At 41.3% G+C, this 12,632-nt stretch overlaps 1 protein-coding gene across 4 annotated transcripts in view; it reads left to right on the forward strand.

Moving 5' to 3' along the window:
• Positions 1-12,632, forward strand: part of FAM13C (family with sequence similarity 13 member C) — a 131,372-nt gene that overhangs the window by 98,042 nt on the left and 20,698 nt on the right. For all 4 annotated transcript variants that reach the window (XM_068547502.1, XM_068547500.1, XM_068547501.1 and 1 more), the window contains 2 exons: positions 8,780-8,990; positions 10,357-10,495. In XM_068547502.1, the coding sequence (XP_068403603.1) occupies positions 8,780-8,990; positions 10,357-10,495 (350 nt within the window). The remainder of the gene's footprint in view (positions 1-8,779; positions 8,991-10,356; positions 10,496-12,632) is intronic.

Below are 12,632 nucleotides of genomic sequence, written 5' to 3' on the forward strand. Positions count from 1 at the left end.
GTAACTACCTCTTATTAAAGGTGAAACTACATTTGTTACCATAAAATCTATCCTGTGCTAAACCTATGACATAACTTGGCTGGAAAAGATCTTTACTGTTAGTAATTCTTCTCTGATGCTTTTATCGCCATCTTCATAGTTTCTGAAAGAGGGAGCTTCACATTAACCCCTTGTTTTCCAAAGAAAGCATTTTAAAAAATGATTTCAAAATTCATAGATGACAGTATACTTCTCTGATGCCATTTCTATAACTGCCTTATAAGGAAGGAAAAAAATCAGTCCTATGGCCTAAACCACCAGGTGATTATTAAAATTTTTTTTTTTTGAATTCAGTTGTTAAGACAGGCCAAGGACTGTGGTGTATGTATTGTCCTATTTGTCTTTGCCACACTTTTTACAAAGGATTCTGAGTGTGAAGAGGCTCATCTGGCCAAGGACCTAATAGTTGTTAGTAAGTGGCATCTTGGACCAAGCCCAGGGCTCTGACTCCATAGCCCAGGCTTTTAACCAGTGGGCTTATAGACATGTTAGTTTTTTAATTAATAGATTTTATTTTTAAGAGGTTTTAGGTTTATAGAAAATCAAGCATACAGTACAGAGAGTTCCCATATGCCCCCTTTCCCCTGCACATAATTTCTCGTATATTACAGTCATTTAAAAACCTTTCTTTCTGGTTATTCTTTCATGCTCATGAAGGAGAGTCTAGAAGTGATCAGACAGTTTGCCTAGATGCTCAGTGTCTGACACTGCTCTGAACAGCCCCCAGGCCCAAAGTGGACAACCTCTTCTGACTCTTCCAGTAACCTAGAATTATACTTTTCCATGTCTCCATGTGGAACTGTGGGTCCAACTTTTTTTGATTCATTTTTCCTTACTGACATTGAATGAGCCTGTGAACGAACGTACGGCCTGCATCGAAGGTTGGAATTTCTTTCTGTAGTGTTCCTGTTTGCTTTGTATATAAGTTCCCTTTTGCTTTTCAAAGCACGTCTGCTCGTAAATGAAAACCCTCTTTTGAAAATGGCTCTTGTTACCTTCCTAGCAGATTTTTCTCAGCTTTCCCGCTGAGGTGCTCAGTTGCACAGGAATCAACTAGAAGACACGGAAAGTCGTTTGGGCTGAAAAATGATCAGCTTGCCGGCACCCAGCTTTCTCTCTGTACCGGCAGGGTGTGTCTGAATCTTGGACACTATCATGGGTGATATTTGCTCTTTCTTCCCCTTCCCCACCCTCACAGCTTAGCTGAGCGCTTGGCTCCTCTTTTGTGACACAGGGAGGGGAAAAGAGGTTTTCAGAGATCAGACACCATCGGCCATTTATTTCCCTTGGTAATTTCTCAATGGTTCTTTGACAGTGTGCATATAGGCAAAGAAGTTAAGTCTTGAATAATCAGAGGAAAGTGCAGACATTCCTGTAGTCGCTCGGTAGATTTGTCTAGAAGATCATTTCTTCTTTTCTCCCCAAGTGGTGCATTTGGTTTGGTGCTGTGTAGAAGCTGCTTCCAAAAATATGAATGATCCCTGCCTCATATGTGCTTCTCCAGAACAATGCAAAGAATAGACTTCTTCCCTTTCCCCATACAACAGAGATCTGGCGACCTGACCCTGTCCTCCGTGTGGCTCACACTGCTGTAGCCCACAGCACGGTTCTGAGCTCTGGTAGAAGTCACTAACGTCCAAAGACCTCAGTCTGCCTCGGGCTAGAAGTTTGCTTCCACCGCATGTTTCCTGAGAACGAACTCAGCCTTTGTCACCCTGCCGCGCCTGCCTCCTCACCCACCCTCACCATCGTGGTGTCTGTGTTTCTCTTCTTCTTCTTCCCCCACAGCTTTCCGGCTGCTCCTCTTTCTCACCCACTACCTTGCCACTTTGTCTTCCTCTGTTTCCATTCAATCTAGTGGTCTCTACGCCCTCCTTTTCCCTTGGCACTTTACTTTGCTAAGCCAGTTTCCATGTGAAATGAAAGCATATTTAAGATAGTTATTGAATTTCATCTATACACTTAAATTTATTGAATATCACTCTAATACTGAAAATTTGGGTGAGTTCAGATCGTTTACACCTCCCAAAATGATACTGTGATCTTCCTTTGCTTGGGCCTTTGTTGATACTACCTTTTTTAAACTGGAGGTCATTTATTCCTTATTTCTACCATTGAGACAGTGAAAGTACTTAAAAAGAACTGCAGAAGTCTCTTATCAGAGTGCATAGAAGTTATTATTGGACTCCTAAAATAATCAGTGACAGTATACCCTGAAGATTTATGTATTTATGTATTTCTGTGATTTAAATGTTACGTTCACTTGGCAAAAAGTGTTGCATATGTTAGAAATAATAGCAGTGACTCAAGAAAACAATATTCCAAAATTGTCTTTCCATAATTCTCTAGGGAACAGGAATGATAGTATTAAGTTTGCCTTAGGAACTACTCAAAACCCTCAAACCTGGATCTGTATTTACTGATGGAAATTTAAATAGAAGATTATAATCAAAAATGCAGAGGCAAGGAATAAGTTTAGATCTGAGCTGAGGCTTCTTGATCCATGTAACTTTCTGGTTTTCAGGAATGATTTTGGAATTTCTCATCGCCCAGCTAACCCAGTGCCCTAATCTACCGGTTGTTCATTTTAATTGAAATCAGTACATTGGCTCCTTCAAAATAAAAATGATGCTCACCGTCCCACCCCCTACTCTGGAAGGGGCGTTTAAATGGGGAAGTGCATGATGAGGTCCGACCCAGTTAGATTATGTCTCTTGAGCTCCATACCTACACGTATAGAGGGGCTATTGGGCACCTCCACCTGGATGACCAAAAGTGCCTCTTAACTCAGTGCATCCAGAACTGAACTCATTTTCCCCTTCGGCTCCCCTCTTTAATTCCCTAGCTAGGTCAAAGGTACCACCATAAATATAAACAACAACAGCTATCATTTATTGATGAGTTATTATGCCCTCTCCCCCAGGCACTATATGAAGCACTTGAGATTTCTTATCTTTTTAAAATCCTTCCAGCAATTTATGAGGTAGATACTGATGTCATTTTCACTGAAACAGATGGGAGAACTGAGATTGAAAAAGATTGAATAATGGGTCCCAGGTCACACATCTGACAAAATTGGGACTTGAATCCAGGTGTTTCTGGCACTATAGCCCATGCTTTATTCATGATGTCAAACTGCCTCTTGGGATCTGCAGGATGCTTGCCATTGGAGCCAACCCCTGTTTTCACGGTGACGAATTCCTCACCCCTGTAGCTCACTGAGGTGTCTGGTGGTCCTCCACGGAAGCTGGCACATAGAAGCCTGCTTGGAGTGCCAAACTTGTCCCACTCGGTGGCTCGGTCGGCCTCATCTACCAGAAATCCGTCTTCATCTGCCCTCATTCCTACCCACCCATCCTAACCTCAGAGATACTGCTTTCCTCTCAGTGGTCTCTGAGCAAGCAAGCCCATCTGTTTCCCCAGGCTTAGTTACTGGGATGACTTCAGGCTACCTATATTCTCTCTCTTGTGAACCATTAGTGCCTTAGGTTAAATTCAACTTAAATTCAACACACCTACAACTAAATCCATTGTGTATCCATCAGATGTTTCTGAGTTGTTTTTTGGTTTTATTTTGGTGGCCCTTTTTGTGTGAGGCTGGCCGAGAACTCTGATGCTTGAGCCTCATTAGAATCATGTACATGTTTCTGACTCTTTTAGTTTTTAATACCATCAAAGGCGTGATGTTTGGCATTTTGGAATGTATCTGAATGCTACCTATGGGCCCACCATGATGGGTAAACCCAAAAGTGCAAATTAACAAACCCATAAGCCTGTGGCTAATCTGTGACTCAGATCTCAGCAGTCCATCTCAAGTGGTTGCAGATAGAGATTTATTTAAACTTTAAATCACTTTTAATTTATTTACTTTAATTAAAATTTTTTAATTGAAGTATAGTTGATTTACATTTGAATCACTTAAAAATTCAGATGAGAAAAATGTTTTTTAAAATCTGACTGAATCATTTAACAGCTGTAATACAGCATCTGTTCCTGCCTGGGGTTGCAGCCAGATCAGAAGTGGGCTCTGGCCTTCACACCTGATGATAATGACTTCTCTAAGCTGTGGTCCCTATTGCTCAGTGAGTGGCCTGATAGAAATACTCTCTGGCCTCCAAGGTCGGAGATGTGGAGTCTTTTACCACGGGCATTGGTCAAACCCTCCCTGACTGGAGCTCACATAGTCATACCACCTTCCCTCCTGAAATTAAAACGAAGATCACATTACTCCCAGCCTCCTGTGGTTATTATGAAGATTAAATACTTGCAAAAACTCTTATTACAAGCTTGAGGACATAGTGACTCACTGCATGAGTATTAGATATGATTATTATTCTTACTTATTTATAAATAACTGGTAGGAGGTACAATATGTTGAGGGGTGTATTGGTCCTCATTTCCCACATTAACCCCATAAGGACTCCTAGTGGAGTTGGTGGTCAGTAAGAGAAGACAATATTCTTCCTTATTTTGATATTAATAATTGTTAAAATGATGGTTCTCATGGTTACCGATTTAGCAGTTTCTACGCCTTATCTCAAAGTTTCGCCAAATATACTATACAAAGGATGCATGGGTGAACATTGTTTTAATAGGAATTTATTTTAATGTGTATTAGTTGAAGAAATGTAACTAGCACATCAAATTTATGATTTCTTGGCCATTATTGCCTAAGATGAAGCTGAAATTTTGGAAAACTGTAGATTGAAATTAAGATTATATTTAATATATAATCTTATATATATTATAAGGGGGGAGGGACAAATTAGGAATTTGGGAGTAACATATACACACTACTATATATAAAATAGATAAACAACAAGGACCTACTGTATAGCACAGGGGACTATACTCAATATTTTGTAATAACCTGTATGGGAAAAGAATCTGAAAAAGAATAACTGAATCACTGCTGTACACCTAAAACTAACACAACACTGTAAATCAACTAACTATATTTCAATAAAAAAGAAATTAAAACAAGGAAATTAAGATTATATATATACACATAAACATATATACACACATAACGTACATATATACATATATATTAAAAATAGGTTTATGTGGATATGGCAAAAATTTGTAGGGGATACAGTTTTCCTATTTCATCCTCCCTTAGTCTTGAGAGGCAGGGAGAAGGCTCCCTTAGTCTTATTCTCCCCATTTTACAGATGAAGAAACGGGTTTAAAAAGGCCCATTTTTTCTCAAGTGCCTCTTAACAGGTGGTGGACCTGGGATTCAAATTCACAATCTTTGTTCTCGTTCTGCCTGTGGGGTTGTTTCTCACTTCTCTTCCCAGGAATGCATTTTTTTTTTCCAAATTTTTATATTAACTTTTATTGGTTGTTTCTTCCTATACAATTAAGACATTCATTACAGAAATTGTAGAAAATACAAAGAAGGATAAAAGAAAAAAAATTTTTTTATTGTGGTAAGAACACTTAACATGAGATGTACATTCATAACAACTTTTTACGTGTATAATACAATACTGGTAACTAAAGGCATGAGGTTGTACAGCAGATCTCCTTTGACTTTCCTGTCACAGCCCTGTCAGGTGGTCCAAACAAGGACACAGAGAGAGGTCAGTGAACTTGCTGGAGCCCCACAAGAAAGTATGAGCACCCCGAGCCCTGGCTCCCAGGCCCTCCCTCTAAAGCATAGTGCATCACAGCCTGGGCTCTGCAAGTTGTGCCTTTCTATGGAAGAAAAAGCAGTTTGCTCCCAGGGTCCCATCAGAAGCCACCCGAGTTTAATATTGCCATAAGCTTCTCCCTGTTGGGGAGCAGGGTCTGTAAGTGGTGGCCTGGGCTTTGTTCCCAGGATGGCAGCAACGCTGGTTGGCTCTGAATCTACCCTGGTCTCTTCTGAGCAAGGAGCTCAATAATCCTGTCTACGCAAATGCGCACACGTAGGCATGCGCCCACTGATTTAATTAAGCCACTTCTTGACTCAAATGGTTAGTTTAGACAAAGAACTCAGTCGTTACCAGATTACCAGTGTTTCTTTTTAACATTTTTATTGGAGTATAATTGCTTTACAATGGTGTGTTAGTTTCTGCTTTATAACAAAGTGAATCAGCTATACGTATACATATATCCCCATATCCCCTCCCTCTTTCATCTGCCTCCCACTCTCCCTATCCCACCCCTCTAGGTGGTCACAAAGGACCGAGCTGATCTCCCTGTGCTATGCGGCTGCTTCCCACTAGCTATCTATTTTACGTTTGGTAGTGTATATATGTCCATGCCACTCTCTCACTTCGTCCCAACTTACCCTTCCCCCTCCCCATGTCCTCAAGTCCATTCTCTACATCTGCATCTTTATTCCTGTCCTGGCCCTATGTTCTTCAGAACCTTTTTTTTTTTTTTAGATTCCATATATATGTGTTTGCGTACGGTATTTGTTTTTCTCTTTCTGACTTACTTCACTCTGTATGACAGACTCTAGGTCCATCCACCTCACTACAAAAAACTCAATTTCATTTCTTTTTATGACTGAGTAATATTCCACTGTATATATGTGCCACATCTTCTTTATCCATTCATCTGTCGATGGACACTTAGGTTGACTGTCACTTTTCAACTGGTTACTTTGGGATCTTTCGGGCTCACTGCTTCCTTTAGTGGTGAATTGGGGGGAAGAAAGGTCAGGATGTTCGTTAGGCAGCACTGGTTTTTTGAGTGCCCACAAAAAACAGATGCCATGTAAATGGAGGTTTACAGTTACTATTGCAGTGGCGTTCATAGTGGCCTGCGATTCTGTGAAGTCATATCTTAGGTCTCTGTGGGTTTCAGAAGCTAAGCTCTTACATCCACGTTAGTCACATGGCTAGGAACCTAAGTGCCCCAAGTTTGTCATTATAAGATAGCACCAAGAGACTCCTGTTAGTTTTGACCCTGGCACCACAGAGGAGCTGAAGAGAAGGCCTCCAGTCTTTACAATTTCAACAAAAATATGCTGGTCCCAGGTGCTTGCTAAAGATCTTTCTCTTCCCCATCATTATTACCAAAAGATGCTGCCCCGAAAAGGGTAACAGGAATAAAATGCGTTTCTTCTTAGCGTCTAATGGTTTAAGAAAAGGGTTTGGTGAGGGACTCAGACACTTCCTGGTGGGTGTTGAAGGTCATTGTTAGTATATGCTGTCGTTTGCTGGTCAGTAACTGTCATTCGTGTTTCTTCTTAGGGCTCCCGCCAAATGGCAGTGTTTTCTGGCTAAATTATTCTTAGCCAGGGTGTTGCCTGTGGCGAGCTGTGTCAGGCACACCAGCACCCGTGCCTGTGGGCCTGGCCTTTGGCATTCGTCTGGCTCCAGCTTTCCCCAGTCCTCACCCCATCCGCTTCTGACCAGCCTCAGCCGCTGACAGAGGTGCTGTCGATCGGCTCTAAAGGCCCGATCGGAGACGTTGTCCACCCTCCCAGTCTACAGCCCAAAAGCGGAGAAGCCAACTGGAAACACACAAGGACCTAATCAGAACTTTGAGGTTACGCAAAGCAGATTGCATTTCAAGCTCTAGAGCGCTAGAGCCATTCTAAACCTGATTAAGATTTATCCGGTACCAAATTGTGATAAATGTTATTTTGGAAAAGTGGATTGTCAGTATTTTCAGATTCACTTATTCACCCAGAAAATCTGTGTTTTTTCCTCTTTCTTTAGGGTAGTCAGAATAAGAGAAAGCCTTGGGTTGTCCTCACTTGTTTGCTGGGCAAAAATTGAGAAGGTTTTGGCTGCTCCTTGAGTAGCTCTGAACAGCACGCCAGGATGGAGAGACTCTCACTCCGGCCACCGTGACTCAGCGTCCTAATGTCCCTCATTGCCCTGCCCTCACCTCTGTAGCACAGGGGTGCCCACTTTCTGGACTGACCTGGTTGGGGAGCCAGTGAGCTCATTTAAAAGGGGAACGATCACAGTGAGCATTCAGGCAGAGAGCTGCCAAGCTGGGGAGAGGGTTTAGAGCCGGTTTCGTTCTTGGTTTCTGTTTTTGTCCCAAATAAAATGCTACCTAAAATTTTGGAGAAGAAACAGAACCATTCCTAATTCCACCATGCTTTGTAGTTGCTATGTAGCTTCTTTGATCTTTTAGTGCGTTTATTTGTAGACATAAATGTATGCTGCTTATATCAGATGGAATCATTACTGCTCTGTGTTGAAATGCGTGGTTTTCATTTAGTTTATTCCGAACATCATTCCATACTGATGTTGAGTTCTCCATCATTTTTAATGAGTGCTGAGTAATTTTCTATCTGGGGACTCCTCGCCCCTCTCTTCCTCCTTTGTTTTCTCTTCTCTTTTCCTCCCTACCCCCTCCTCTCCCTTCCTTCTCTGGCAATTCTGTTATAACTCTTCTCCCTCATAATCTATCATCTTTTTCTCCAGTTCCATGTCATTGTTTTCTTTTCTTCACTCTAACATGTTGTTATATACTCTCTGACATATGCAAATAATATGAAATCAAGAGAGGATTTCTGTCGTTTTGGACCATGCTGACTTGTGTAACTCAGACCGAAACAGTCTGCGTTTCCATCTTTTGGTGTGTGTTGGCTTTGTAATATTTTCTGTCCAGATTCTGTGAGAACGAACATGACAGAATTTTGAAAGGCTCTCATATCCCCAGAAGGAAGAAACGACAAAGAGGCAAGACATTATAATGAATGTTTATAATCTTTGTTTAAGAACATGACAGTCTCAAGCCCTCTGTCGCTTCTAAGTCTCGATGATTTATCCTGTTTCCTCAGACCCTGTGCCAGCGCACAAAGATGTGCAGAATGGAGCGGACAGTGCACCAGAAGACCTCCAGTCTGTTGAGACTAGCAGGCTTCTCTGTCACATCACTGATGGTGACAACCCGCTTCTGTCACCACGATGTTCCATCTTCAGCCAAAGCCAGAGATTCAACTTAGACCCTGAATCAGCCCCTTCTCCACCCAGCACTCAGCAGTTTATGATGTAAGAAAACCTTGTTTCGTTCTTGTCTTCATTTCATGCAGTGTTTTAAAATACCATTTACAATACAAGCCAATACATTTATAAATTCAGTGAAGTGTGTGTCCAAAATAGAGCAAACATGCCTACCAAAAGCAACTGCAAGCCCTGAACAATAAATGGCAAAAAATCAGAGTACTTTTCTAGTTAAGAATGCTGTTTCAGGCCTTTCTGAATCAGGAGGAGATGGTCTCGAGACACAGGCTGCCCTACGGCTCACATGTCTGAACGTTTTTGGTGAAGTGACCAGAATCCTAAGAAAGTCTATGTACATGGCAAGTACCAGGAATTCTCGATGAGCTCATGAGTATTCTTTCCATGTCCAGCAGTGGCCTCGATGGATGGATTGTAGCAATGCTTGTGAGTTGTACATCTCAATTTCTTCTTAGATTCTAGAGAAGTGGTAGCTTACAGTAGTTCCCCCAGACAAAAAAAATGTGAAACTATGTGTTCTTTTTTTTTTTTTTTTTAAGTTGCGTAAGTAGTTTTGATGCGTAGCTAAAATGAGTCTCCCTTGACCAAAAATACGTGCAGGGAATTCCTAGTTTCTCCTTAATAACTCCTGCTGTTACTCATGAGTTTATCTAGACCAGGGTCCACGGACTGTCTACTGGTGGACTTGAGGGATTTAGTGAATTATTGCTGTTGTAAAGTGTGTCAGGTGAGAAGGTGAACGCGTTTTCTGGAGAGGGGGTCCATTCCTTTCATTAGATTCACAAAGGCTCTGTTATATAAAGAAGAGTTAACTACTCATCTAAATCTTCCTTGAAATTGTTTTTAGGTGGGGTTCATGCAACTTATCGAGGATGACGGTGCAATAGGGCTCTCTCATTAGTCTGAAATTGGTGTCCTCCAAGCTTTAGGAAGTACATTTCCTAGACTAATATTCTGACATTTGTAGACTAAAGTCCCTGATGACATTTGCCCATAATGGAGTTCTGTGATCAGGGATTTCCAATAATGAGCAGATGCTACCACAGTAGACTCATCAAATAATGAACTGGCCTCTGGACTCCCCTGATCATCTAGGAAGCTTGGTTTGTAGACCAGCAGCAGTGTTTACTGGAAGACCATTTTTTAAAAATTTATATCTTTAAAAAAAAATTTTTATTGGAGTATAGTTGATTTATAATGTTGTATTAGTATGTGCTGTACAGCAAAGTGAATCAGTTTTACATATATCCACTCTTTTTCACATTCTTTTTCTCATATAGGCCATCACAGGGTATTGAGTAGAGTTCCCTGTGCTATACAGTAGGTCCTTATTAGTAACCTCTTTTATATATAGTACTGTTTTTGATGATTCTTTCCCTCTCTGGGATCACTGCAGGCCCCGAAGTTCTTCACGGTGCAGCTGTGGTGATGGCAAAGAGCCACAGACCATTACCCAGCTCACCAAGCACATCCAGAGCCTCAAGCGGAAAATTCGGAAATTTGAAGAAAAATTTGAACAAGAAAAGAAATACCGGGTAAGGACCCTGTGGTTTGAAATGAGTGGATTGTGTCAGAAATGCATGGGCTTTTCTGTCCTTCCTTTTTGAGTACATCTCTGTGCCAGGGGACAGCTCAGTTTCCATTGGCCAACCCAGGACCTATCATAAATTGAGTTTCCATCCTGGGTCTGTCTTGTTCTCACATGCTGTTAGCTGATCTCTGCTAAGATAATTCCTAGTAGCAAATTACAACTCTTATTTCTAAACTGATTTGATTATTGATCTCTCCTTTTTTTTTTTTTTTTTTTTTTCTGAGGAACCTTACCATCATGAGTGTTCCTAGGACTAAAATTTGGAAAGCTTTTTGAATTACGGTCTTATTTTTTCTTTAGCCTTTTCTCATTTGCATTTGATAAGAACCTATTAATGACTCAAAGGGCAGAATCTCTCATTGTGGACAGAATGAGGGAGAGTTGTCTTTGACAATAAAGTACTTTCTGGTTGATGGGTGAGGACCTATCAAGTGACATCTATTCAGGCCACTCTTAAGAACAAACCCTGATCCCATCCTTTCCTGTCGGAGAGACACCAGCCTTCTTGCTCGTGCTGCAGTGTTACAATCACGAACCTTTCCTTTTCTTACTTAAGAAACAATAGAGTCAGAGGTAAGTGTCCTGATGGCCAATGCTAGTTTTATTTACTGTCTCTACTGGTGACTGTGGCATAGAGAAGAATCATATCCATGTAGAATTGCACAAAGATACTGGGTCTTTGGCAGAGGGTCCAGAGCAGCATGTTATTAAAATAAATGAGACCAGGGAATGTCTCAAACATCTTTAAATATTTAAAGGCTCACTAAGCTCTTGGTCCAGAGGCAATCTGCAGGTCCCTGTAGTGTGGGTTAGTTCTGGGGAGGCAGGTGAGAGTAGGTAATATTCCACTCTCCTGTTCTTCCTGTTCTGTGTTTCCCACAGTGACTTCAAATTCACTAAAAGAGGGGTTTTAAGGAGGGAGTTTTAGCTTTGCTAAAAATGGAAAAAAAATCAGATTGGCTTTCAAGACAACCTTAAGGTGTTGAAGATTCTTCTCTTCCTTGAGGTCAGGCAGTCACAACTACTTATTGTCTTTTATAGAGCAGGAGGGTGCTCTACACATTGTGAGTACAGGCCTTTATTTTACAGATAAGGAGACGGAGGCCCAGCAAAGACTTATAACCTTCCTAAGGTGGTTGTGTTCTATCAGCTCAGGCTTGGGGTGGTTAAAGATGAATAGTTTTTGCAGTGGAGAAGTACAAGTAAAATTCATTAAGTGTCCACTGAAAGTTGAAAGCTCCAGATAGCCTGAGAGAAGCTGATTTTCCTTACTTGCTGCTGCAGTTTTATTGGATCTGTGATGCCCTCATATTGGAATCTGTAGAGAAACAATTAGGGGCTCCATCCCCAGGGCCTATTGATATTTCTTACCTGGCAGTTCTTGAATCAGACTGATCTGGATTTGAATCCGCACAGCCACTTAGGAACTCTGTGACTTTGGACTTGTTACTTTATCTTTCTGAGTCTCAGTTTGTCCATCTGTAAAGTGGAGTTAATATTAGTAGTGACTTCTTAGGTTTGTGAGTATTAAATGAGGGAGTGCATATATAATGCTTTTTACGGTTTTGGCACAAAGGAAGTAAGTGGTCTTAGATATTATTAACTTTCTAGTCTGTTTGAGTGATATTTGAATAGGCTATCCCATGGCAACCTCTGCCTTGTCAAAAAATAAAGGAAAATTATAGACATTAATTTTCCACTGGATTTTTCTACCTGCAGCTGCAGACCCTGGATTGCTTTTCTCAACTATAAGAGCCACCCAGCAGCTGAGTATTTTAGAGAAGAATTTCTCCTGGCACCTCCTGCCTTTGTCTGGAGAGGCTTTAGGGCCACAGTAGACAGATGCCCACACACTTCAACATGCAGATGGATGAATTTGGGAGCAGTAAAGGAAGAAGGCTTCATGGTCACTGCTTCTGTGTGTATTAAAGTCTTTGAAGTAATCAGAACCTTCCACGTCTCAGGAAACAGGGCTTCCCCTCACCCTTCCTGTCTGGGTGCCAGGCTGTGGTTAGAGGTTTGACATGTTAATGGGCTTTAATTGGTTGCTGTGTGTATGGCTTTCCTTCCTGGCAGCCTGA

This window comes from Eschrichtius robustus, chromosome 7, assembly GCF_028021215.1.
Source record: "Eschrichtius robustus isolate mEscRob2 chromosome 7, mEscRob2.pri, whole genome shotgun sequence".
Lineage (NCBI taxonomy): Eukaryota > Metazoa > Chordata > Mammalia > Artiodactyla > Eschrichtiidae > Eschrichtius > Eschrichtius robustus.